Below are 27,795 nucleotides of genomic sequence, written 5' to 3' on the forward strand. Positions count from 1 at the left end.
AGAGTGTGTCAATGTTAATTTAAGTGTCTTTTATTGTCTTTCTATGTTCTTATCGCCTGAAGAAGTCATTTTTGACGAAACATGTTGCGTTTTTTTCAAATAAATGTCATTGTGTTATAATTCTTGGGTTTAAGTCAGTTAATTTAAAAAATGAATATATATATATATATATATATATATATATGATGTACCTTCTCAGAGGTGAGAGGGTACATCCTCGTTGTACTCCTCTTGATATCTTTCCATTCTGAGATGTGTTCTAATTTAACTGCTATTTTATTTCCTATATATATTTCTTGAATGGATTGTAAAAGTTGGTTTGGTATGTTTAAATTGGTTAATATTTTAAACAATTTTTGTCGAAGGCTTTTTCATGATCAATAAAGGCTACATGTTTCTTTTTGAAATTCTCTTCTCTATTAATAATTTTAGAGTAAAAATTGGATCTATGTAGGATTAGCCTTTTCGGAAACCATTTTGTTCTTCTAGTAGTTCTCTACAATACTGCTTAGCTTCTCTTTTAATATTCCATATCCTGTATTCAGCAGACTAATTCCCCTATAGTTATTGCAATCTTCTTTATTCCCTTTTTTATAGATTGGGATAACCAGTGCTTTTTTCCAAGAGTTACATTACACTTGGATAAAGGATTAAACTAAATTTATTATAGTCTAACCAAGTGGAAAAAAATTTCCAACATCTTTCTCTAAATCCAGAGTAATTTAATAATAAGGTGGTACACCTTTTGGCAACTCGTATAGGTAAATATGACTTCTCCATTGCTTCTGCCTTAGTATCACCACTTCTGGGTCTGCCTCCAACTGATGATACCTCAATAAAGGTCAAAGCTTGGGTGATGCTGTAGCCCATAAAGTTAAATGAGGCATGGCTGTTACCCCTCGGATGAGATATGAGCAGCTCTGATTCAACTGGTTCTGAGAGTTGTTCTCAGTGGCAGGGTGAGCCTGTTAATGAGGGGAACAACACAGAGTTTTTGGAGTTTGACCTGTACTAGAACATTCAATAAAGGTCGAAACCGGTCTGGGTAGTGGCTCTTCCCTTAATGCATAGCATTATACATGTCCACAGGAGATGTGCTTTGCATTATGGGAGATATTAAGACAAGGAGTGATGAGTGCTTGGTCCACCTTTACCACGAGTTGCCTCAGTCCTGAAGATACTTCAAGCACAAACTTTGTTTGCTTACACTTGGATAAAGGATTAAACTAAATTTATTATAGGGTTATCTTGAATGGGTAGAAATGCAGAATCTTCCATAGAATTTTCCAGACAGTTGTGCCATGTATCTTGATACATCATGCACACTGAAGGAACTAAACTGTTATTCATGGCCTGCTCCACAACAGTAGCAGCAACTTTATTCAATTGTTGAATGAAGTTCAACAATTGAATGTGCAACAATTGAAGTGCAACGTCTGCCAGGTTTAATGCCCAACGATCCTGTTTCTTCAAACGATTAATCATTCGTCACAGAGCACATGGAGATAGATGACATTTGTTCAGGCAATGAAATTTGTGTGGAGTGCAGGTTGTTTAGGTAGTACAGCTTCACAAGCAAAAAGCATGTTGTGGCAAGGTTATTGATCATTGTAACCATGAAAGAAAGAATATAAGATGATACAGATATCCTTCACTAAAAATGTTTATCAGATCATCCTTGCTTCATTCTTCAGTGAGGCAAGAATGGTGCAAGCTTCATTTGTAGTACTAGTAAGCTTTTTTGCTTACTAGTACCAAATGTACTAGTAAGTTATAATGCAAATTATACTTGACAAGAAATTGTTAATTTCTTGTCAAGTATAATTTTTACCCCCCCCAACCGGCCATGACGTCTGTAGACATTCAGCTAAATCTGGATACGAAACTCTAACACCCATTGAATAACATGGATAAGAAGTGCAATTTGGCGTCACTATTTCATCCACATCGGCCAGTAGGAAGGTTAATACTTTGTGTTTTGCAGAATAGGTCAACTCATAGTAATGGCAATCAGTTGTTAATATGCATTATGATTACATAATGTTTCTGATAATTTCCACACTTTTTTTATATATTTACAAGTGATTTGGTTACAAATTATTTAAACCAATATTTTTAATGTTTATAACTATGTAAATTACTATGAAGTCAGTAAAACACATACATGTATGCACTCAAAATATACTTACTAAAATAACTGTATTGAAGCGCAACAAAACATGACCACTAGTAAAGGATAAATTCTTCAAAAGCTTTTTTTTTTTAACTATATCCATAATAATGAAAATGTACAATGGTTAAAGTAACTGTTTATTCAAAGAGAATTTTCAGCCATATATCAAAGACTTCTGTGTTGGTTAGTGAAGACAAACAAAATAGAATATTTAAATTTAAGTAAAACAATAGGACACATGACGTGAATCATACAACACTGCAGGCTAATAGTAGTAGGACTTGATACTATCCCAAATTCTACTTCAAGTTTGAAAACATAAGTTTTTATTCATTTCAACCATTCAGTGTGTTATTATACTATCACATATAATGATGTACTTAAAAATGAACTCACCGGCATGACGTTTTAATTCCTTTTCTCCAACAGCTGAGAATTGAGGAGTATTATCCAAATTGTCAACTACAGATACACAGGCATGGTCTAAAGTATTATTTTCAGGAAACATAGGCATGCATGATACATTCATATTAAGAATTTCATATGGATGTTTATTATATGATGAGTTGCTGAGAGAATACTGTGAAAAACCATCTGAAAGTTGGGAAGTTTTAAGTTTAGCAGCTGGAAAAGTTACTTTTCAAGGTTGAAATACTTAATTAAAATGTTTTATAAAGGATTAAAATGTTCTTAAAACAAACATTAAGTATTAACACATAAGATAATAATCAAGATTTCTTAGGAAAAATATTGGCACAGAATATTGTTTTCAAAACTAGTCCACAAGTTCATGATATGAAGATATTTTATACAGTATTAATAGTAGAATTTTAATTAGCCTGACATCTTCACAGAGCATGCTCAGATGACTATTCCCATGTCAATATAATTAAAAAACAGCATTTAACTCAAACTACAGTTTGAAATAAAAATATATGAAATCATATTTCCATAAGTGACACTACCACCTTAGATTAGCTCTACTCACACATTCTTGGCTAATAGTGTCAAGTTCATTTTTAATAGGATTTTGTCATTAATGCCATCTATTCAAGCCTCTAATTTTTCTCAGAGCTCTCATATCCCCAGTCCTTGATCAACTGTTTTATTTCTCACCCAACTCTTCAGATCTGCAAGTTAAAACTGGTTTGAACATTCTTATATACAACCAGTTTAGAATTAACTGATTTCAGTCAAAATACTAAACTAGCTGTATCAGTCCTGGTGAAATACCACCACCTTGCTTATTAGAGACCTGAAGTGGCTGCAGCCATGTTTGGTCACTGGTCACTAGAGCAAGGGTACAGGTTTCTATCTCTCCCCCCCCCCCTTCCCACATGCAGTGAATGTGATATCCTCAATGACATACCAATCTCACTGTAGGGGGCCCAGACCCTCCCCCATTCAAGTGTACAGCAGTAAAACAGTTCTACAGGCTGGCTGCTGGTTAGTACACAGGACTGAACCAGTAACAAACCTGGAGGCTTCCTGATCAGGAAGCCTGATCAGCTAGTGATCAGACTTCCTGATCAGCTAGTGAAAAATCATGGAACCAAGTATTTCGCCAGTTCATGACTGGAAGGATGCCAGATACTGTGGCTGCAGGGGGGACTGTCAAGGTATGGGCAAGAGACTGACTCCCCTCTATGTGGGCAGTATGTTTGTGTAGCTGTCACTTCTCACTGCATACCCCACTTCCTTTTTATCTCTTCCTCACCAAACATGAATCACAACTGAAAGAAATGTGTTTTTACTGCAGATCTCAAAAGTTCTCCCACACAAAATAGTTTAAAAAAAAATCCAACTAAAAAAATCATAAAAGACAACAGAAATCAAACCAGACATCTAAACCAGAACTACTATTCCCCTCAGAATCCCCAATTGGCAACTCAATTTCCCAAACTACACATTACACAGCTCTTTCTGCCACAAGGTCGGCACTTGTGCATTCATCAGACCCGACATATCGTGCTGGCCTGGTTGGCAGAGTGGTTAGCGTATCTGCTCTCCAGCCAAAAGGCTGCAAGTTCAAATCCCACCATGGGCATGGATGTTTGTGATTGTCTGTGAAAATACTAGTGGTGGTGGGTAGTAGATGACGTTGGTGTAGATGATGAGGTTTGGTGAATTGAGCCCTCCCTTGATGAGTCTTTGGACTCCCCGAAGGGGTCACGTAATAATAATAACAACATGCTAGAGACTGCAAATCCTTGAACACTGTCTGATCTGTTTTGGCTCAAAATTTCTCTACCAAATCAACCTGTCCTTTTCATATGCTATCGCTCTTCAAACTCCATCAACCACTCTGACCTCTTCAACTTTTTGCAGTCTAAATACCCAAATAGTGAGGTCATCCTTCTTGGGGACTTCAAGAAGGATGGGGTAGTAGTAGGATGCTGCCTGCCTGCTTGATCGGTGAAACTGGAGAAGGAGAACCAATCGTTGCTGAGGTGTTCGTCACTGGCAATGACCTATCTCAGATCATCAATTTTTCTACCAGAATACTAGACAACCCCCTCGACCTCTTCCTAACAACCTTCCCTTCCAGGTATACTGCGGTTGTCGGTCCTCCTCTTGGAAACTTGGACCACAACCTCATACAAGTTGCTTTTGTCACAGAACAACCTTCACCCACCAGTTCACAATCTCATGTTCTTTGGATTACAAGGGTGCCAACTGGGAGGACCTGAATGACTTCTATTCCCCCTTCCCATGGTCCAACTACTGCTTCAATTTTTCTGATCCAAATATCTGCTCAGACCAAATAACAGAAATCATCCTCACAGGAATGAATATTTTCATCCCTTATTCCACTCCCAATTCCCAGCCACCATCCAACCTTTGGTTTTCAAAAAAGTGTGCCAATGCTGTAGAAGAAAAAACTTGCTTACCACAATTGGCTCAAGACCAAATCTCCAGCTGCTCTCTCTGCCTATATATATTGCAGCTTGCAACAGTTACAAAAGAATCATCACCAAGTCGAAGTCAGATTCTGAAAAGACCAAATGCTGCAAACTCGCCTCCTATCCAAATGGACATCATTCCTGGTCTCTTGCTAAGGCCACTGAGTGCAACTTCTGCCCACTCAGGTTTTCACCATTCTTACATCCTGATGACACTGTAGTCACCTCAACAAAAGACAAGGCCAATTTACTGGCATCACTCTTCTCTTCCAATTCCTGCATTGATGACCTGGGAAAAGTTTCCTCCACTTCACAAAGAATAGCTCCCTTCATGTCTCCCATAGTCTTCTGACAAAAAGAAATCCAAAAAATCCTTAATAACCTGAACACAAAGCATCTGGTCCTGATGATATCTCACTTATTGTATTAAAAAAAATTGTGCTCCAGAACTAACACCTATTAAAAGTAAAAGAACCACCATCCAATTGCTCTCAAAAATGGAGGTCATCAACAATCAACTCTTGAACCACCTAGAGACATATCAACTAATCAGTGACCAACAGTATGGATTCTGCCACTTGTGATCTACAGCTGATCTTGCTTTCACCACCCACCCATGGACTGAGGCCATGGAGAAACTCATGTGATTACCCTTGAAATTTCAAAGGCAATTGATTGGGTTTGGCACAGGGGCCTTGTGGGGAATTGTATAGCAAAAGTATGCAAGTTCTTTTCACTTAAACTCTGATATTCTAGGTCTAGCTACTCACTGATGAGACCTCAAAAAAGGTTGAAACCGGTCTGGGTAGTGACCTCTCCTCATAATGTAAAACAGTACTACATCTCCTAGGAGCTGTGTGTTTTTACATTATGAGAAAATATCAAGAATAGTGAGGGAGCTTGCTCCACCTTTGCAACGAGTTGCCGTGGTGTGGCACTACCAAGCGGTCACTTACGCTTGGATCCGCCGACAGTTTGTCGGCATGAAACGTTCAGATCGTAGTTTTCGATCTTAGTTTCGCTTACTGGCTGAAAAACAATAAGGGATTTTTATCCTCTTAATTTATCAACCTCGCCAGAAAAAATAGCCGTTTTGGCTTTTCTTATTCTTAGTTATATAAACCTTGTAGTGCTCAAGTATTAAAATCCTCAAGATCTACCACTACCAGTGACCTGAACTCAGATCTCTTAGCTATATCCCAGTAGGCCAAGGTCAAGCTTGTAAACTTCAATGCCACCAAAACTCAGTTCTGTCTGATCTCTCACAAGAAATAGCTCACATCCCTCCCCATTTACTTTCAGTAATACTGAGATATCCAAACACAACCAGATTTCTTTTCTTGGACTGACCTGCACCTCTGATCTTTTCTGGCATAACCATATTTCAACTATAGTTCTGCAGTGCCCAAAAAACTTGTATGTTTTTTGCACAAGATTCACACCCCCACAGCTATTAACTCTATACAAAGCCTAAATCTGCCTAGCCATGGGATATTGCTCCCATATTTGGGGTGGTGCACCAAAATCCTCTCTAAGATTGCTCAATTCTATCCAGCTAATTAACGATCCCTCTCTCAAAGATATTCAGTTTCTGCCTCTTCTACAGACTTTCATGGACAGTGCTCTGCTGTATTGGCAACTATTATTCTTCCACTCTTCTCCAAAATCATTAAAACAAGAATCACTGCTTAACACCCTTACTCCCTCTCTTTCATTCCATCTACTTCTGTCCTTTGGAACAGTCTTCCCCAAAGATTACAACCCCTCAGCTGTTCAAACAAAATGTGAACAGACTCCTCCTCTCTTCTATTCCTCTTGCCCACACATGCCACTAATATGCTTTAGGTCTAGTGGCCTTTCGTGTGTGGATCAGATATATTAAAAAAAAAGAAGAAAAGTCTCTCAATTGCCAGATGTGCTTATTCTGTTCATTTCCATATTTAATTCATCATCTTCACTAAAAATAGTGCCTAAATAGCTGAGATGTTTTAATTGTCCTATAGGTTCCCCATTCAGAATACAGCTGGTGTTTTCAATTCCTGTCTACTTTCAGAGTTTAACTTTTTATTGCTGATTTTCATGCCAAATTTGTACAGCAGTTTTGTAATTTGATTAAGGAATCCTGCAGACTTGTGCTAGATTTATTTACGAGTACAGCATTTTTTGCATAAAGTAGAGAGCTGATATTAACATCTCCAATTTTGATGTCAAGATTAATACCACTTTCTTAATCTGATCCATACAGACATACAGATGATGCTGACTTAAAACTCAAATATAGATATGTACTGATCTACATAATGTCCTGTTTACATCATGTAATTATAGTATTTTGAACAGCTTATCTCTTGACACATGGATTTGTTATATTCAGAATATAACAAATCCATGTTATATTCTGAATTTCTCAACATAAACTGAAAAGCCGATTCTGACAACCTCTATTTCTCCTGAACTTAGATTGTTCTTTAAATATCCTTCCACAATTTTTCTTACCATCTAGTATGCTTGCATAAATCTTACCTGGTGCACTACAGAGAAATGTCCCTGTAATTTGTATAATTCAGTTTTATTTCCCATTTTATAGATGCATGACATGGCATGAGGGCTGTACTCCAATCATCTAGAATTCAACCGTTGATTAAGCCTTCTGAATTATGAAGTGTAGCACCTCTATATTTGAGCATTTCTACTGAGATATCATATCAAATATCTGCTTGAGCTGCCTTTCCACATTTCAGGTTTTTGATGGCTTTTTTTTTTATACCTCATATACTGATATGTACTCAAGATTGCATTCCTCTTGAATATGTTTTACGATCATTATGTCCCATTTTATCAGTCATTCAAAGCAATTACTTCCAACATCTAGAATATCTTCAGTTTTCAATATCACCTTTATCATCTGATTCTTTTAGTACTCTTTACTCCATTTTTAAGCTTATTTCAATAGCCTCCAGAACATTTGCCATCTTTCTGAGATTTAATTTCTATATTTTTCTCCATGACTTTCATTTGGTTACTTTTACACCTTTGCTTTCTTACATTTTTCTCTACTTTCTCAGAGTGCACATAGACCTACTTGCTAGGAACTTTTGATACATTTTTTCTTCTTGCCCTTTCATCTTTTCCATGATTGCTCTTTAACTTTGCATCTACCAATGAGTTCTAATTTTTCTTTCCTTGGAGACAACTTCTACTCTCTGGCAGAATCAATCAATGTTTTCTTCAGTCATCCACTGAGTCCTTGTTTTCAAACTGAAAATGAAAGTTTGAAAACATCAAAATCAGATGTTTTTGAAAACAAGCTTCTTGTTTTCAAACCTGTGATATCATTTCTGTTATGAACCACAAGGAGAAACTACTAATAAATTGTTCATTCAATCTTTCCTACACTTTGTGGCATACATCACCAAGAATAAAATGTAATTTTAATAATACTTAATAAATCATCAATACAAATTAAGGAGATAAAAATTCCTTATTATTTTACAGCCAGTATGCGAAACTCTGAGATCAAAAACTACGATCTAAGAGTTTCATGCTGAAGAACTATCGGCGAATCCAAGCGTAAGTGAACACCTGGTAGTACAAACCGGTCTGGGTAGTGACCTCTCCTCATAACGTAAGGCAGTATTACATCTCCTAGGAGCTGTGTTTTACATTATGAGAAAATATCAAGGATAGTGAGGGAGCTTGCTCCACCTTTGCTTCGAGTTGCCTTGGTGTTGTACTACCAGGTGTTCACTTATGCTTGGATTCGCCAATAGTTCTTCGGCATGAAACTCTTAGATCGTAGTTTTCGATCTCAGAGTTTCACATACTGGCTGTAAAATAATAAGGGATTTTTATCCCCTCAATTTAATTAACTTCGCCAGAAAAAATAGCCGTCTGGCTTTTTATCTTAGTTATAATATATAATATAATATATATGGGCACACCTTTCTGGCATTCGTATAGTGAATGTGTGTAAATTCTTTTCACTTAAACTTTGATATCATCCAGGTGTACCTACTCACTGATGAGACCTCAAAAAAGGTTGAAACCGGTCTGGGTAGTGATCTCTCCTCATAATGTAAGGCAGTATTACATCTCCTAGGAGCTGCGTTTTACATTATGAGAAAATATCAAGGATAGTGCTTGCTCCACCTTTGCTTCGAGTTGCCTTGGTGTTGTACTACCAGGTATTCACTTATGCTTGGATTTGCTGATATTTCTTCGGCACAAAACTCTTAGATCGTAGTTTTTGATCTCAGAGTTTCGCATACTGGCTGTAAAATAATAAGGGATTTTTATCCCCTTAATTTAATTAACTTTGCCAAAAAAAATAGCCATTTGGCTTTTTATCTTAAATCATCAATACTTTAAACCGTTTTGTTTCATCATGTCTGAAATCATTCAGTTCTTGGTTGAATGAAAAGCTGTGGTCCTTACAAATTTTAAAATTTTTATAAAATTCATCCAAATAGAACAGAATTCTTGCATGAGCTTTTGGATGTTGGCAATATTTGTTTTATTTATCCATCTCAGTTCATACAGACAGGTGGACAAGGCAAATCTGAAGATGTGCTATTGCATTTTTAAAGATCTCTTAGCATCTATTTTCGAGGCTGATCTAAAAAAAACAAAAGAAAAAGGAAAGTTATATGATCATTACACAATTTTTTCACACTTACCACGATATTCATTGTTTGTAAAGAATCTGTTTCCATGACTGATAGAGGATCCATAAGACGGACTAGAGATCCCACAAGAGTTAATACTACCCTGAAACTGCCGAGACACTTCTGATGGTACATGGGAAAGGCAGCCAAAGGGAGATAAAAATGTTTCCTGATCATGAGTTTGATGTGCGTATGAAAAACCTTTAATAAAAGAATTATTCGAGGCACTGTATCCAGAAGACTCATTATATCCAGAAGAATAAAGGGAATAATCATGATTTTCGATGCAGTCATGTGGAAGTGCTAATTTAGAAAGAAAGAAAAAAAAATTCACATTAGTATACCAACATATTGACATAATTACTGGATAGTCTTCTTTCCCCTTCTACTTCACCTTCCTTTTCCCAGCCCAACCATAAAGAGATCCCCAGACAAATTACAAAAAATCACTACACCTCTCTTATCAAGCTTGGCTCTGTTTTTGGCCCACTAATGTTTAATTTATATATATATATATATATAGAAAGCAAAAAGTTCTGGGACTCTTGGTGGACAGGGAACTGAAGTTCAAGGGACATATTGCAAAAGTTGTAATAGTTACCTAGAAAACTGCTGCTATAATGCAAAGAACACTGACGTGTATGGATAAGGAGGTAGGTGACAATTCCACTATATAAGGCACTAATTAGGTCTCATTTGGATTTCTGTACAGATCTGATCACTTGGCAATACAGGTAGCTATCGACTTACGACTGCTGCTGCATCTCGCACCGCATTTCAGTATGAACTACTGTAACAGATTTTTCTACTACACTCACACACCCTATCTGTGTGGTCCCTGAAGCCTAATGGGAACGGTTGTGCATGTAGCATCAGCCCACTGCCCAGTAATGTGTGTTTGGTGTGATTCATGCGTCTCGATCTCTGTTTGCATACATATTACGTTCACTATTTTTGGTTCAGTTATAATTAGTATTTTTTTAAAACCCCTAAACATGTCAACCAAGAGGAAAGTGCCTTTGTCTACTCCTAGACCTGTCAAGAAAGGCCATTGATTTAGACACAAAATTGAAAGTGATCAAGCAGCATGAAGGAAAGAAGGTGAACGCGATCGCACGTGATTTTAAGTTATCTCGTTCTACAGTGTTGATGATTTTGAAAGACAAAGGATTCGTGAAGCTGTTAAAGGTTCGGCACCCATGCAAGCAACAGTGATAACGAAACAACATACAGGTCCCATCCATGAAATGGAAAAATTGTTTCTTTGGATGGAAGATCAGATACAGAAGCAAACACCCTTAAGCCTTTTTACAGTGCATTCGAAGGCTAGAAGTCTCTTTCAGACACTGAAAGAACGAGCTGAAAAAGATTACACTCAGACATTTATAGCAAGTACAGGATGGTTCAAAAGATTCAAAAGAAGATTCAACCTTCATAGGGTTTGAGTCACTGGAGAATCAGCAAGTGCAGATGTGGAAGGAGCTGAAGAGTTTGTTAAAAGTCTAGATGAAATAATTACCGAAGGAGGGTATCAACCAGAGCAGCTTTTCAATGTGGATGAGACTGGATTGTTGTGGAAAAGGATGCCAGAACGCACTTACATTCACCAAGAAGCCAAAAGTATGCCTGGTTTTAAGGCACTTAAAGATAGGCTGACTTTGCACCTTGGCAGGAACATTGCAGGTTTTAAACTGATGCCTTTTTTAATTTATCATTCTGAAAATCCCCATGCGTTCAAGAATGTAAACAAGCACACTCTGCCTGTATACTTTGGTTCAAACCGAAAAGCCTGCATGACTCAAACATTGTTTGAAGACTGGTTTCTAAATTGTTTTGTACCTCAAGTTCGTGAATATTCTTCGAGAAAGAAATTCCTTTCAAAATTATATTAATCTTAGATAATGCACCTGGCCATCCACCTCACCTAGACCACCTCCATCCAGATGTAAAAGTTTTTATTTGCCACCAAATAAAACTCCACTCATTCAGCCTATGGACCAAGGGGCGATTGCGAAATTTAAGGTGCACTATCTTCGAACCACTTTTGCCCAAGCTATAGCCACAACAGACGACGACCCAGAACTATCTTTGCAAGAGTTTTGGAAACAGTACGATATTTATAAATGCATCAAAAATATTGCGGCCACATGGGAGGCTGTGACAAAGAAATGCATGAATGGAATCTGGAAAAACTATGTCCAGCATTTTGTTAATGATGAATTTGATTGTGAACATGAACTTGAAATGGTTACGGAAAATATTGTAACACTGGCAAATGGACTTTCTTTAGACATTGAAGCGGAAGATGTTGAGGAGCTGCTAGAGCAAGAATCTGGAGAATTTACAAATGAAGAACTTATCACTTTGGAAGAAGAGAAAAATGAAGATGAGGAAGAACCAGAAAGAAAATTCCCCACTAGAGGGTTATCTGAAGGTTTTTCTCTACTAAATAAACTTCTTGCACATTTTGAGGAAATGGACCTAAACATCGAACGATTTGCAGGGATCAAACGAATGGTACAAGATGCTTTTCGGCCATACCATGAAATTTATACGAGCAGAAAAGGAAATAAACATTTCTCATAAACATGTTGATTCAGACAAAAATCAACATGTTTATGAGAAAAACAACTCCCACTACATCAAGTGGTGGCATTGATGACCCGCAGCCAAGCACGAGTGGTCAGTAAAATATTTCTTATCTATTTTCTACATGTTTTGTTTAGTTCTTTAAGATAAATATATTTTAGGTTTTATACAGTATTTGATATCTTTTTCATAATATTTTTTATTTTTGTAAATAGTAAACCAATTGTGTTGTACACAGTGTCCGAGTTACCTAAACTGGTCTGATTTACATCCAGATTGCTTTACAGCTGGTCGGTCGGAACCTAACATGGTCATAAGTCGACAACTACCTGTATTAGTGATAAGGAAACACAGTAGAAAGCACAGAGGTGAATAACTGTCTCTCAGGTATCTGGAATATTGAGTATGGAGTACTCCATTCCTCCTTTTCATTAGGCAAACGTTGTAGTGCTCAAGTATTATAATCCTCAAGATCCCCCATGACCAGTGTCCTGAACTCTGATGTCGTAGCTATATCCCACTGCTACCAAAACTCAGTCCTGTCTCATCTATCACAAGAAAGAGTTCACATTCCCCCCCCATCACCTTCAATAATACTGAGATATCCAAACATGATCAGATTTCTCTTGGATTGACCTACACCTCTGATCTTTCCTGGCAGAAACACAATTCAACTACAGCTTCTGCAGCTACCAAAAACGTGGCATAATTTTTTTTGCATAAGACTACTTCACACCTACTAATTCTATACAAATCCCAAATCCACCCAACCATGGAATATTGTTCCCATATTTGGGATAGTGCACCAAAATCCTTTTTAAGATTGTTCAATTCTATCCAGAAGAGGGAAATCTGGCTAACTGACAATCTCTCTCTCACAGACATTCAGTTTCTGCCTTATGCCTCTTTTAAAGATATTTTCATGGATAATGCTTTGCTGAATTAGCCACTATTATCTTCACTTTCTTCCAAAACATTACAGCAAGAACCACTGCTAACCAACATCCTTTTACAACCAACACTCTCTTTCATTCCATCTACTTCTGTTCTTCTGTTCTAAAGAATACAACCTTCAGCTGTTCAAACAAAATGTGAACAGATTCCTTCTTCCTTCTTATCCTCTTGCCCACACACGACACTAATGTGTTATAGGACTTGTGGCATTTCAAAGCTGAACACAAGAATTACAGAAGAATTTCTCTACTAAGTGTTCAGGATAAGATTTATGCAAACATACTTGAAAAGAGGCTGAGAAAAATTATGGAAGAGAAACTGGGAGAAGAATGTGCTGGATTCAGACTGAATAGATGTCAGGATCAGATTTTCACTTTATGACTTTATAAAGGAACATTATATAGGGCAATATATAGATATATTTAATTGTAAGTTTGAATGCAAGAAGATTGTTTGATGTAAAATCAGGTGTAAGACAAGGATTCACAATATCTCCACTCTTGTTCATCATCTACATTATGGATCTCATTATGAAAGAAAGTGTCATTAAACTTGATATTAGAATAATCATTGGAGATATCAAAGTTAGCTCTTTGTTTTATGCAGATGATGTACTCCCAAACACTTATACTGCAAGTTTCCAAGATTCTCTAACTAAATTGAACAACAGCTGTAACAAACTGAAACACATGAAAATCAGCAATAAAAAGACCAAAAATATGAAAATAGACAGGAACATTAGACTATTTCAGCTGCATTCTAAATGGAGAGCCTATAGAATAAGTAAAATATTTCAGCTATTTAGGTACAGTTTTAAGTGAAGGTGGCAAGTTAAATCTGGAAAGAGACAACAGAATAAGCAAAGCTGATATGGTGGGAAACCAGTTAAATAAATTTATATGGAATAAGAGAGAAATTAGCCAAAATACTAAACTAGCAGCATGCAAGACAGTATTCAATCTAGTTTTAAGTTATGGATCTGAGAGTTGGGTTAGAAATAAAGCACTTGATCAAAGATTAGAGATCACTGATATGAGAGTTCTTAAAAAAATTAGCAGCCTGAACAGATGGCTTAATGGCAGATCATGTTAAAAATGAAGACATTAGGAAGGAAACATAGTTTGCATTCAAGAATGTGTGAGTAGGGTTAATCTAAGGTGGTATGGTCACTTAAATAGAATGGGAGAGGAAAGGTTAACAAAAACAGGTATTTTATGCCAAGATGGCAGGAAAAAGATCCAGAGGAAGACCAAGGTCTAGGTGGATTGATTCAGTCAGATGTGCCTTAGGAGAACAAAATGTTAGATACAACAATATGTAGAGTGCTGACAAATAATACTGATTTGGAAGAAAATTGTTGATAGGAGATTATTAATAATGTAAACAATCATGTAGTGCTGTCACAATAGTAGCCTGAACATCCCTTGAGGGTACATAAAGAAATTGATATTTATATTGAAACAACTGTGCAAGTTCATGTGACATTTTATATTGATCCCCAAGATTCTTCTAAAAGTATGCATAATGTTATCTCTCCATAGATAAAATATGTCCATTATTTCCACAAACTGAATAAAATAAATCCTTAACTGTTTTACCCATAATTTTTGTAAATTAGTAAGCATTTGATCTCCACCCGTCATCATAATCAATAGTTTTTGTTTCTACCAACAATTTGTAGACTTATGGGTGATGACAATATGGCAGAACAATTGCCACCACTTCATGATCCTATCATTTTAATCCAGATAAAATATGTCTGGATTATTTCCACAAACTGAATAAAATAAATTCTTAACTGTTTTACCCATAATTTTTGTAAATTAGTAAGTATTTGATCTCCAGCCTTCATCATCATCAACAATGGTTTTTGTTTCTACCAACGATTTGTAGACTTATGGGCGATTAGAATATGGCAGAACAATTGCCACCACTTCATGATCCTATCATTTTTGGGTGAAATAGTGCAAATTCTGTGATCGAATTTGCTGAGTTTCCAGAAGGAAAATCCTTATTTGTCTATGCTAAAGATCAACTTAATTGTAGACCAGTTTGAGAAAAAAAGGCCTAGAAAACTAGTCAGTAACTAAAATCATAATTTCTCGTCAGTTACTAAAATCCTTATTAACATCAGATCTTGCCAGAATCAAAAGATTCATTGCATAAAGTCCATACTCTCATGTAAAAATGTTGTCAAACCATATTTTAAACTCATTCACAGTTTCTGCACTCACCACACTTTCAGGTAATGCATTGCACTCACCTACCACTCTCCATGCAAATAACCTGCTGCTCACACCCTCCTTATATGGCTTCCAAGGATGGCCTCTTATTCTACTCTTATCTCCCTCTACTCTATGAAAAATCTCCTCCACATTAACTGTACATCACAATCATATCCCCTTTCATTCTTCTATTAAGTTCCACAAGTTGCATTCCCTCAATCTATCCTCATATCCCACATTCCATAGGCCTGAAACTGACTTAGTGAACCTTCTTTGTACCCTCTCTAATATATCCTCATCCCTCTAAAACCAGGCAACCAAATCTGTGCATAGTGTCCATATGCAGCCTGATGAAGGCCTTATAAAAGGGAACCATAACCTCTTTGCTTTGGCATGTCAAGGTCCTCCTCATTATTGTAATGTTTTTACAATTTTATCAATGTGACCCTGAACTTCAAGTCTCTTTCCACCATCATTTCCAGATCTCATCTCTTCCACTTCTTTCAAAATGTCTCCATAAATTGTACACTCTGCATTCTGAGCTTGACTAATTTGCTTAGTTGTATAATCTACTGATATCCTCCTGTAAGAGGCCAAAACATATCCTCTGCTCCTCATAGTTCTTCCCAACTTTGCATCATTAGTAAACAACTGCATATCTCCAGTTAAGTCAGTCCCACTATCATTAATATATAAATGAAACAATAATGGCCTCAACACAAACTCCACAGTACTCTACTATACTAGTGGTATCTTTTACAATACCACTTCCCCACACACACAACCCACTGATATCTGACATCCAATTACCTTATCCAATCCCATCCATTTGAATTTAGTTACTAGTTCATGTGACAATCTATTAAAGGCCTTTAAAAAATCTATCAACGGTTGTGTATATGGGGGGAGTGATATCCCAGAAGAGGAAAGTCACTAGTGGCATACCCCAGGGGTTTGTTTTGAGGATGTTGTTTAATTTGTCGTTGTTGTAAATGATATTGGATAGGGCTTAAAATGGTGATGTACAGTTGTTTGTGGGTGATGCAAAGTTGGTGAACAGTAGAACATATATGTTGTAGCTTTGCAAAAGGACCTAAATAGACTGTCTGAATAGTTGAGCATGTGGGGATGCCAGTTTAATGTTGACAAGTGTAAGGTTTTAAAAATTGGGAAGTAAAGTGGAGATGTAGAGTATAAGATTGGAGGAGATGAAGGATTTGGGGATTGTGGTGGATAGAGACTTGAAATTTTGTGGACATATTGCTAAAACTGTGAGGGGAATGATGCAGAGAAGTAAGGATATTTTAATTCCATTGTATAAGAAACATTGATTAGGCAGCATATGGAATACTGTGCACAGATTTGGTCCCCAGGTTTTCAAAAGGATGACGAGATGTTGGAGAAGGTATAGAGACGACTAAGTTGGTTTCTGGAATGTGGAATATGAGGATAGATTGAGACAATGCAAAATTACACAGCCTAGTGGATAGAAGGAAGAGGAGAAATATGATTGAGTTCATAAGTTGGTAAGGGGGTAATTACCAGATTAGTGTGGATGAGATTTTTCATAGAATATCTGGAGACGGGAAGAATTAGCTGTTATAATGACAGCCGGCCTGGTTGGCCGAGTGGTTAGCATATCTGTTCTCCAGCCAAAAGGCTGTGGGTTTGAATCCTACCACGGGCATGGATGTTTGTGATTGTCTGTGATACTAATGGTGGCGTTGAACTCTGAATGGTCTTGTTTCATAGTATCAGCAAATCATTCAGATTTCAACAAGCATAACACAGCAAACTAAATATTTAAAAGAAAATACTTGCATTTCGTCAAAACCAAATTAGGATGTATTAAATGTGTTAAATTATATAAGGTAATGAAATATAACACTAAGAATATATCAGATTATAAAATGGTAAAGAAGTATAAACAGTGTAGTAATGTAATGTGTTATTCAAATTTTATTTAAGTGAATTGAAGATCAAAATTTTGTATTATACCATTCAGCTAAGGTTAACTTGAATATTCCACTGAACAAATTGTAAGAGCGGGTCCAAAGGTTTGATACGTGCTGGCGTAAGCGCCCGAGGCTGCGTAATACAAGGAAAGAGATGCGCGTAATAGCAGTTCCGTGAATCCTACCACAGAAAAAATGCTAACATCATTGGAGATTGAGAATAGCATAGTGCCGCACAGGGGTTTCAGGATATGCAATGAAAAATATAAGTGATTACAGGGGGAGAGAGGAGGCTTTTTTCCTGGGATTCGTGGTCGTGAGGAGGTCCGATCGAGGTAGTGGTTTCCAGGCCGTGCAGCAGGCAAGGATGAGTGGCAGCGGGAAATTTGAATCAAGGAGTCCAGGAAGCTATGGACAGAGCTCCAGCGTGATGCAGCTAATGCTTTCATTGCAAGCGGGTGCTATGTCATGGATGTTCCCCTAAAATTCTCAGATGACAAAAAGGTAGCCATAGAACAGATGGAGAATAGCCCACATAGCAGGAATCTGATGCCGCACGTGATCCAGGCAAGGAATCAAACCTCGGGAAACTAAAGTAGTATTAACCAGTAGACCCATTCCATGACAGTGAAGGTAATGTAAACTTTTGTTACTAATTTTGGAGCCTATATGTATACGAGAAGTGTATAATGTCAGGACAATTCTAACCTGTGAACTCTTAAGTGACTAATGCAGTAGGCTATAAACAAATGTCCAGATTACTTAAATGGTTTTAATAGCATTGTAAAGAGAGAAACTGAGAACCATATATTGAGGTTAATTTCACTTAGTGTCCCCAAGATTATAAAGGGGTGGTTTCAGATGAATGAATTGTATTAATGAAGTCTGTATTTAGCACTTTGTCAAATATTAACTTTAGCCTGCATCAGGCAGTGCTTGTGAGAATCAAGTTCCTATCTTATCCTTATGTATGATTTTATATAATTGTGTATTGTACTTAAACCACCACTCTAAAATTTACGAACTTGTTGTGGGAGGATAAAGTTTAGTAGAGGGGTTTGGCCACAACTGTCTGAAAGAGTGAGGGAATAAATATGTATTGGATTATTGGAAATGTCTCCCTGAATAGTGTATTAAATTATTATAGCGCATAGACTGGCGCAGTCAATAAAAAATATAAATTTGTTTATGTCTTAAAAGGAGATATGACCAAAAATCCAGGCTAATACGTAGAACGATTATATAGTATGTTTGATAGACACAGTATTATGGTGATTTGCATAAATAAGCGACACCAACAGTGGTGGTCAGCGGCAGATGGAGTTGGTGTAGATGATGAAGATAGTTGTGGTTGATGAAGACAAAGAGTTGAAGAGTAGGGGTGCCCTCCCTCGATGAGTCTTGGGACTCCCTGGAGGTGTTATGTAATAATAATAATAATAATAAGGTGGGTGTGAGGCATAGATTTTTTGCATGGAGAATGGCGAGTGATTGGAATGCATTGCCTGAGAGTGTGGCGAGTGAAGGGACAGTGAATGCATTTAAGTAGAGATATGATGAGCTGTTCATGTGAGACCTCCCAAGATTAGTCTTGCCTCTATGGAGGTCTGTTAATAATAATAATAAAATCTAATTATGCCACTGTATATGCACTCCCTTATCCAGTGAATTCATCACCTTGTTGTAGTACAAAAGTAGATTACTAAAACATGACCTCTTCCTAACACACTGATGCTGACCATCACAGAGAATACTTCAACCAAATTCTGAATCATTATCCTCACCAACCTCTTTAATACCCTAACAACTTCAGGCACACAGATTGGCCTATAAACTTATAGCTACAGTCTTATCTCCCCCACCCCTGTGAAGCAGAAAAAAACTTTCCCACTTTTCAGCCTTTTGGAACTTATCCTGTTGATAGTTGTGCTAAGGGTGCCATTGATTCCACAGAGCATTCCCTCCAAACATTATGATATACGGTCAAGTCCTACTGCCTTATTAACATCAAGTTTACTTAATTCTTTATATGCCTCTAGCTCACTCACCATCAATCCTTCCTCCACCATAACCTCTCTACTCCATTTTCTCATGATGTGACTTTCACATCATCAGGAAAAGTTGCTACTGGAAGTGCAATGAGTGATGTAAACAAAGTACCAGTGGAAGTCAGAGGTGATGAAAATGGACAGAAAAGTGGACCAAGTAAGACTGAAGTGACTGCGAATGGTGATAAGAGTAATGTGAGAACAGTAATGCAAGTTAGACAGGGAAAGGGAGGTAGGTAGAGCAGGCGAGACAGTATAAGGAGAGTGGATTCTGTAAGCAGTAATGGAGATGATCAGCATGGGAAGTAGTTAAGTCTAGGGAGATATATGAGACAAATGGTAAATGTGAGAAAGAAGGTGAAAAGTCACAGATGGCAGGGGGGGGGGACATGGGTTGGACTGGTCATAGAAATGAATGAATCAATATCAGAATATTCTGATATTGATTCATTCTGCTTTCAGAATTCACTCTCCTTACACTATCTCCCCTGCCCTACCTGCTCCCCCTTTACCTGTCCAACTTGCATTCCTGTTCTCACATATTCTCATCTCCATTCACAATCACTTCAGTCTTACCTGGTCCACTTTCTTGCCCATTTTCACCTTCGACTTCTGCCTGATATCTTGCTTACATCACTCATTGCTCTGCTAATTTACGAATGTGAGGAATATCAGAAGTAAGGGAGATGAAATTTTTGCATTAATTAAGTTTATTTCCCTGCAAATAGTTGAAATAAGTGAAACAATTGATATCCTAACAAAATGGGAAACTGATTGTGTGATTTGTTTTCATGAGGATAAGAAGGGAAGTGTTTCTGATGATAGTAGGGTAATTATGTCCACACAAGGTTAAGATATGAAGAGGAAAATTGTGGTTTTGAAGCAGTATGGTGTGAGGTGAGGTTGACAGGATGAGATATTTAGTTGGATGTTGCTACAAGCTGAGGAACATTGAGGGTTGGAGACAAAGAAATGTGTAGGCAACTTCTTAGTGAACAAGAGAAGGCTGATCATTATGGATGATTTTAATTATGGCAATATTGACTGGAATGAAGAGGTAGCATCATAGAACAAGGAAAATTAATTTTTTTTGAGTTCTTAAGGGATGACTATTTTAAGCAATATGTAATGGAGGGCACATGAGAGTTGAGGCTTAGATCTGATCATATTATTAGTGGATGTGCTTGTGAATGGAGTGTCCAATCTTCTCCCACTTGATGAGTGTCCAAGAAGTGATCAGCTAGGTAGTTGCCAGTCATATGAGAACTTCTGTAAAGGGGTGTGTGTGTGTGTGTGTGGAATTATAGGGCCAGTGATTATGAAAAGCTCAGGAGACAGCTTGAAGCTATAGCATGGAAAGGAGACAGATGCTGCTTGGGCATTGATCAAGAACTATTAACAACAGTAATGTCTGAGCATATTACTCATAAGGTAGGATCAAAATGGATGAACAAAAGACTTAAATATGAAATCTGAAAGGAGGCACTGTAGAGGCAACACAAGATGAATGTTAGCAGTAATCAGTTGAATGAAGAGTACAAAGAGCAGGCCAGGAAAGTGACTGTCAGTAAAGACAGTCAAAGTGTAATATGATCAGAAATTAGCCAATCAATCCAAGAAAAATCCTAATGAGTTCTTTCATATGTTGCAAGTAGAAGAAAGAATGACTATAGGAGAATAATATTTTTGTATGTCTTTCAATCATTTCCTACTCTGCTATTTAGATCCCCAACAAGGACCAACTTTGCTTTTTTCATTGTGTCAATTTCTTTCTCTAAAGCCTCAAAAACGTCCTCCACTTCTACCTTAGCAGCACTTTCTGTGGGACCATAGGCACAAATAAGTCTCATTGTGCAATTCTCCATTCTGATATTTGCCCACATCACCTACTTGATATTGCTTGCCATTCAAGAAGATTAGCCTCATATTTTGTGTTCAATACTATAGCTACTCCTTTTCCTTGATTGTCATTGCTTGAATATAACATTTTGTATACAGTAAAACCCCGAAGTTACGCAGTAGGTGTGACCAACAAAAAATGCATAAGTCGAATTCGCATAACTCGGGGTATAATTTTGCATGTAATTTATATATACAAACATACAATTGGGACCAAAGGTTTACAAAAACACCTATATTTTTTAAGAAATATAATCATAATTGTAGTTTTTTGTACATAAAAAAAAGAAAGGTATTTCGACGTCAATGGTTTCATAAAATCTAATAGATTCGTCTGACGGCATAATGTCTTTTTCTTGTCATGTAAAATTTCTTCATAGCAAGCTAATGATTTTTTTATTCCTTGCCTTGTGGCTACAATTCGTTCCTCGTTAGAATCTATGTCCTCCAAAATCTGTAAACCTTTCTTTTATGATTGTTCTTGCTGTGAATTCCTGTAGATCGAACTTCTTTGCTAGCTCACAAATTTTCATTCCGCCTTCAAAATCCTTAATAATGTTGAGTTTTGTTTCCAAAGTCAATGTTTTTCTTTTCTTGCTAGCTGTAGAAGAATCGGACTTGCTTCTTTTGGATGACATTATTATTTTTTATGTGATAAAATTTTTATCAAGAACATAACATTAAACAATTGCAAGGTTTGTAGACTATAAAAATCGTGTATGAACGGAGACCACACGAAACACATCAGTGCTTGTTCACAACATGTGCGACACTGGCAAATGCGGCCGGCAATTGAAAGATACGACTAGTGGTGAGGCGTGAACCGTGTAACTCCAGATTCACATAAGTCGGGGTAGCGTAAGTCAGGGTATGACTGTATATTGCAGAAATATCATACCAGATTGTCTTTTTTTGGTTTCAGTCACCCCTATTATGTCGATCTGGTACTTATCCAATTCTTCAGCTAGCACCATTTCTTTGTTCAGGCTTCTTATATTGATAGTACCGATCTTGAATTCTGGTGACGAGTTGGGGTGTCTTTTAGGATTTGTTCCAGTAACTGACTTTTCGCTGTTTGTCCTGGTTCCCTGGCAAAAACAACGGGGCCTTGTTTAACTGGGCGACGCTCCCAGCCAACATGAAATTCTGTCATGTTGTACCATCATTTTTATATTTTGGTTTAAGCCAATAAGAATACAATTTGGTCAGCTAAATCCCAAATTGCTAGCCCATCCTCGTTCATTCAGTATCCAGGTAGATACCCAACAGGATGCACCATGAGAAGGTGAGGAATGGACATTAGGTCAGAAGCCTTGGTCGGTTCTCTGCATTCAATTAAAGCGATGTGGAGGTCTCCTCTCAGTTATATAGCTTTGATCCTTAAGCATCCCTTAAATAAAATAATAATTATACAAGTGTCTCCATGGAATCGGAAGATTCATTGTAGGAGGCTATCTATATTTGACACACTAGCCATTATTCATACAATACTAATATCTCTCCTTAAATTCATTCACAACCATTTCTGGCAATGCATTCTACCCATTCACCACCCTCCAGAAGCAAAAAATCTAGTCCTAACACCATTATTAATCACACTCTTACACAATTTTTAGGGATAACCCCTGGTTCTCTTCCTCTCCCACACCATACCAAAAAAAAAAAAAAAAAAAATTACCACTGTTAAGCCTATAAAACCATGTTAATAACTTATATGCTTCTATCATATCTCCTCGCTTATGCCTATCAGCTAATTTTTTGGAGTCCACAGACTTTCAATATATTCTCATAGGTCTACAGACCTGCCACAATCGTTGTCACTTGCTTATGAATCCTCTCCACTGCTTCATCACCAAGGAATCCAGGTGACCAGATCTGTGTGTAGTAGTCCAGATGTAGTCTTATTAATGCCTTATAAAGTAGAACAGTAACTTTCCTATCCTTATTCACATACAAAAGTGTCCACAATAAAGTTGACTCTCATGATAAACACTGCTATAACAAACCTACTCACTAATAAACTACTGCAAAGTTCCAACCAAAGCCCTATAGATACAATAGTTTGCTAAAATAAATTTACTATAAGAAACTATTCCTGTGATCTCCTATGGGTTTATTACAGTGAGAGTTGACAATTTTGTGAAGACCACATATCAACAGCTTTCTTCAGCCCACTGCTGGATGAATATCTCTCTACGGTTCCATTTTAGCCAGTCTTGTGGATCTCTCCACCATAAATGTCCATAACATTTTATCTCATTGTCCCATCTTACCACTGATCTAACTGGATTCCAATAACCACCTCTTCTTGGTGTCCATCTGTTATCAGATATTTTCATCACATATCCTGTATACATGAAGGAGTATATGAAGATTATATTAATTATTTCTATATTTATTAAATCCAATGCACTGTTTGTGCTTTTTGTATTGGTATTGCACATCCTATTTCATTGTGTAGAGCAAGTTACATGTGCGGTAGATTTGTTACCTAGAAGCAGGCCAGAGGACGATGCTGAGATTTTTTGTTTCTTGCTGTAGCTATTGTTTATATATGTTTTGCTGATAATTTGCAATTCATTATACACTTTGCAAATTACTACTGCTCTATTTTTGAGGGCGACAGTGACAGTCTTTTGTAGTGTAGTGTAGTGGTAAGAATCTTCATACTGGCCAGTATGTATAGGTTTACATTAGACAGTGAAGGATACATAGTCAGAAGAAAAATGCTGCAAATGTAATATAAGTGAGTTCTCATTATCAATTTCGATGTTTAGTTGTATGTGCTTGTTTCACTTTTTTTTTTTAAAATGGGGATGAAGGAAAGTTTTAAATTTTCTGGCAGCAATGGAGTCAAATAATTATATTATCAACATATCTGCTGAACTAAAACTCAATCAAAATTTGGGTTTTAAAGCAGAAGAAACTAGAGCATGTTACACAAAAGATTTTGCATTAAAATAAAAGCTAACGTTTTTTTTTTTATGTTGGGCCTATACACGGCAGGTTGGTCAATATAGTACATAAGTACTGTGTATACGAAATGCAAGGTCTATTCAAATGACATTGCCCTTAAAACAGCTCAGGTACCTTTTCAGCACTTTTCTTTAGCCAATGGCTAAAATCCCCATAAAACAGATAAAATACTGCATGTACACCCCCATCTCTCCTGCAACCACACACAGGACCACAGCAAAACTATTTTCATTCCTTATATTCAGGATGCATCAGAAAAGACAGTTAAAGTTCTCTGCAGATATGATTGCCATGCTACTTTCAAACCACTCATCAACTTCATCCTTGTACTGATCATGGAGTACATAAAGTTTCTTGTGCTTACAGTTAGCCTACTTTAGATGGACTGGTAGACCAGTTACCATCCATCTTGTAGAGCATACAAATAACATTTGTAATCATCTGTACGGCAAATCTGATCTGGTAGGCCATGCAATGGATACTCTTTCACATAGGATTAAATGGAAGAAGACAATGGTGTTACAGAGAAGTCGCTACAGATCTGAGAAATTATTTTTAGAATCACCATTGGTTATGAAGCAATTTCCCTAACATCAACAAGAATGACTGCATTAATTTGCCAAAGATTTAGGAGACAGTCATCCTGAGACCAGATAGCCTGGCTTCTCCAAATTAGCTTTATGGTTATCTGGTTCATAGAGCACCATGTCTTAACATGGTGCTCTGAACACCTTTTCAAAGAAAATTGTGAAGCCCTTTTACATTGACATAATATGAATGGGAACAACTGTCTTTCTCTCCCTCCCCCCAAAAAAGTTGAGAAAATGAACTAACCATGTTAGGACATGGTTAGTTCATTTTCAGTTAAAATTTGAATTGTTTCTGCAAATATTTCATAGTGTGCTATATGTGGTTGTCACTATTTTAATTTGTGGTCTGAAGATGCTGGGTAGAAAACCCGTGAAATATTAATAAGTTCAATAAATTAATTATATTCTTGTCTTCTCTTGGTGTTGTTTATATCATGAAGCACTGTTATGAATACCACACCTTGTTTTTTTCCTCGACTCATGTCTATTACACTGTGGCAAAAAAACAAAAACATGAATAACTTACTTTTTTTTAAATTGTTTTAATATAAGCAATTCACAAACTAAGAAAAATACATCAGCATAAGTTTTGTTACCATTCTGTCCATAATTTTCCCTATAGCACCGTTTTTCATAATGTGAAATGTGATTAAGAGCACACGATCGCATAGAATATGGTTGTCCACTGCAATGGCTATTAGTCTGAGTTACAGCAGTAACATTTTCCAGTGGAGAAACAATTGCAACATTACTTCCAGATTTTGAAAAATCACCTGGCTGACATGATGGAAGTTTGTTTTTCTGAGTGGTTGCCATTACAACAGCTTTTGAGTCTTTGATTTCTGCTACTGTAGATTGCTGATGATGATTAACAAGAAAACAAGAGCTGGGTACATTGCACAGCTGATAGACCACCCCTGTAAAAATCAAAGTACACAACTTTAATTTGAATTTTTAGTGAAACATTCCTTCTCATTTGTTTTTTTTTATTACTTTTCTTTCAAATTTTATTCACAATTTTTACCTGATTTATGCAGATCAAAAAATTATATTTCATATTAAAATAATTTTTTATAGTGCACATTCCTTGGACACAAGTGGAAAATGTAACTTAGTAACAAGATGTTCCTACCTCAGATGTATTGCTGCACCCTAAAGCATTAAATCAATGAACATTTTGAAATCCTCCAGAAATATTATTCATCAGTCCTGAAATGTGTAGTGAAATGAACAACAGAAATGAATGATACATTCTTACTATCTGATGTGGTACTCCACATATTCTCAATGACTTTCACCAAAATGCATTATGTTATACATTCACGAGAAGAAAGTTTACCATGCACACACACAAATGATTATTTCTTTACACTTCAGCAAAATAAGGATGAAAATAAAATAAAGAATATAATTTCTTGCTGAATATAACTCAAGGAGTATGATTAACATAATCAAGTATGATCCCCATGTGGGAGACAAGAATTTTTGCTGGCCTGGTTAGAAGAGTGGTAATCATATTTGCTCATCGACCAACAAGTTGTGGAGTCAAATCCCACCATGAGCATGGATGGTTGTGATTGTCTTTTGGTGGGAAATGAATTTCATTTCCCAGTGTCAGCCCACTTATTGGAGGTCTGAAGGGCTTGAGAAAAGTTCCACATTTGATCTCTACAGCAGGGTTCCTGGACTATAATAAATGAATAATAATATATATAAAATGGATAAAAATGGAAAAATTCCTTGGCCCACCCCATTACAAATGTACTACAAGCTTGCCAATAATCTTTCATGGGTGGAAGCACCATAATAAAAAAAAAAAAAAAAAAAAGCACGAGAGGGCAAACAAGGGAAAAGACTTGTTCCAGAAGACTATATTCACAAAAGTTTTTGGTTAATGATCTGTGAGATGTGAAAGGACTATTGTAGTAGTTATGCAGTAGCAGGTGTTTGTTTCAGATTTATTTATATATTATTAAACTGTAGAGTAATGTTCATAGAGTGGTATGTGAATCAAGATAGCAGTTTTTCTATTTCTATCAGACATGTATTTTGACTTTAGTCATTTTGTCATGTTAATATTATTATTATTGTTAAAAAGAGACTGAGGCCACATACTACATGCACCAGCTATCATACTTATTCTTGAATTCATTCACACTGCTTGCACTCAAAACATCCAATGGCAAACCATTTCAATCACTTTATTGTCCAATGAAACCTGTGGAGAATTCATGACTAAACAAACACATGTAATAACCACAATAATAAGTTTTAATATGCAAATCGGTGTGATTAGGTACCCAATGTCATATTATATTGGTGGGATTATGCTTGAAGAAACTGATGAAGTTGAAGTTCAGGGGCCATGTAGCAAAAATTGCAAATACTACTTAAAAGATTATTGCAATGAAATGAACATTCACATGTAAAGATAAGGATGTCATTTTACCTCTTTACAAGGCATTGATAAGACCTCAGACTTCACTTGGACTACTGTGTGCAGGTCAGATCTCCTTGTTTCTGTTGTGATTCTAATATATTGGAGAGAGAGAGAGAGAGAGAGTGCAAAGGAGATGTTAAAAAATGATATGCGGATTGTGGAATACTGATTATGAAGACAGATTGAGAATTTGTAGACTGCAGGCACTAGCAAACAGGAGAAAGAGGGGTAATATGATTGAGACTTACAGACTTCTGAAAGGGATCATACAGGGTTTCAGTTAATAGAATTTTTCAATTTATGGAGAGTGGGGAAAGGACAAGAGGACATCCTTGGAAGCTGAAAATGAATGCCACTAAGAAGGGGGTGAAGTCTAGAA

General features: G+C 36.7%; 1 protein-coding gene across 6 annotated transcripts in view; it reads right to left on the reverse strand.

The window, feature by feature from the left end:
* Positions 1-27,795, reverse strand: part of LOC150099659 (DNA-binding protein RFX6-like) — a 295,066-nt gene that overhangs the window by 8,300 nt on the left and 258,971 nt on the right. For 5 of the 6 annotated variants that reach the window (XM_090404483.1, XM_090404484.1, XM_090404480.1 and 2 more), the window contains 3 exons: positions 25,573-25,893; positions 9,753-10,043; positions 2,570-2,767 (listed from right to left, as the gene is read on the reverse strand). In XM_090404483.1, coding sequence (XP_090260609.1) covers positions 2,570-2,767; positions 9,753-10,043; positions 25,573-25,893 — 810 coding nt within the window. The remainder of the gene's footprint in view (positions 1-2,569; positions 2,768-9,752; positions 10,044-25,572; positions 25,894-27,795) is intronic. The other variant, XM_090404485.1, reaches the window with a different exon arrangement.

This window comes from Typopeltis vanoorti, chromosome 14 (assembly GCF_054136105.1).
Source record: "Typopeltis vanoorti isolate ZY-2024b chromosome 14, IOZ_Tvanoo_1.0, whole genome shotgun sequence".
NCBI lineage: Eukaryota > Metazoa > Arthropoda > Arachnida > Uropygi > Thelyphonidae > Typopeltis > Typopeltis vanoorti.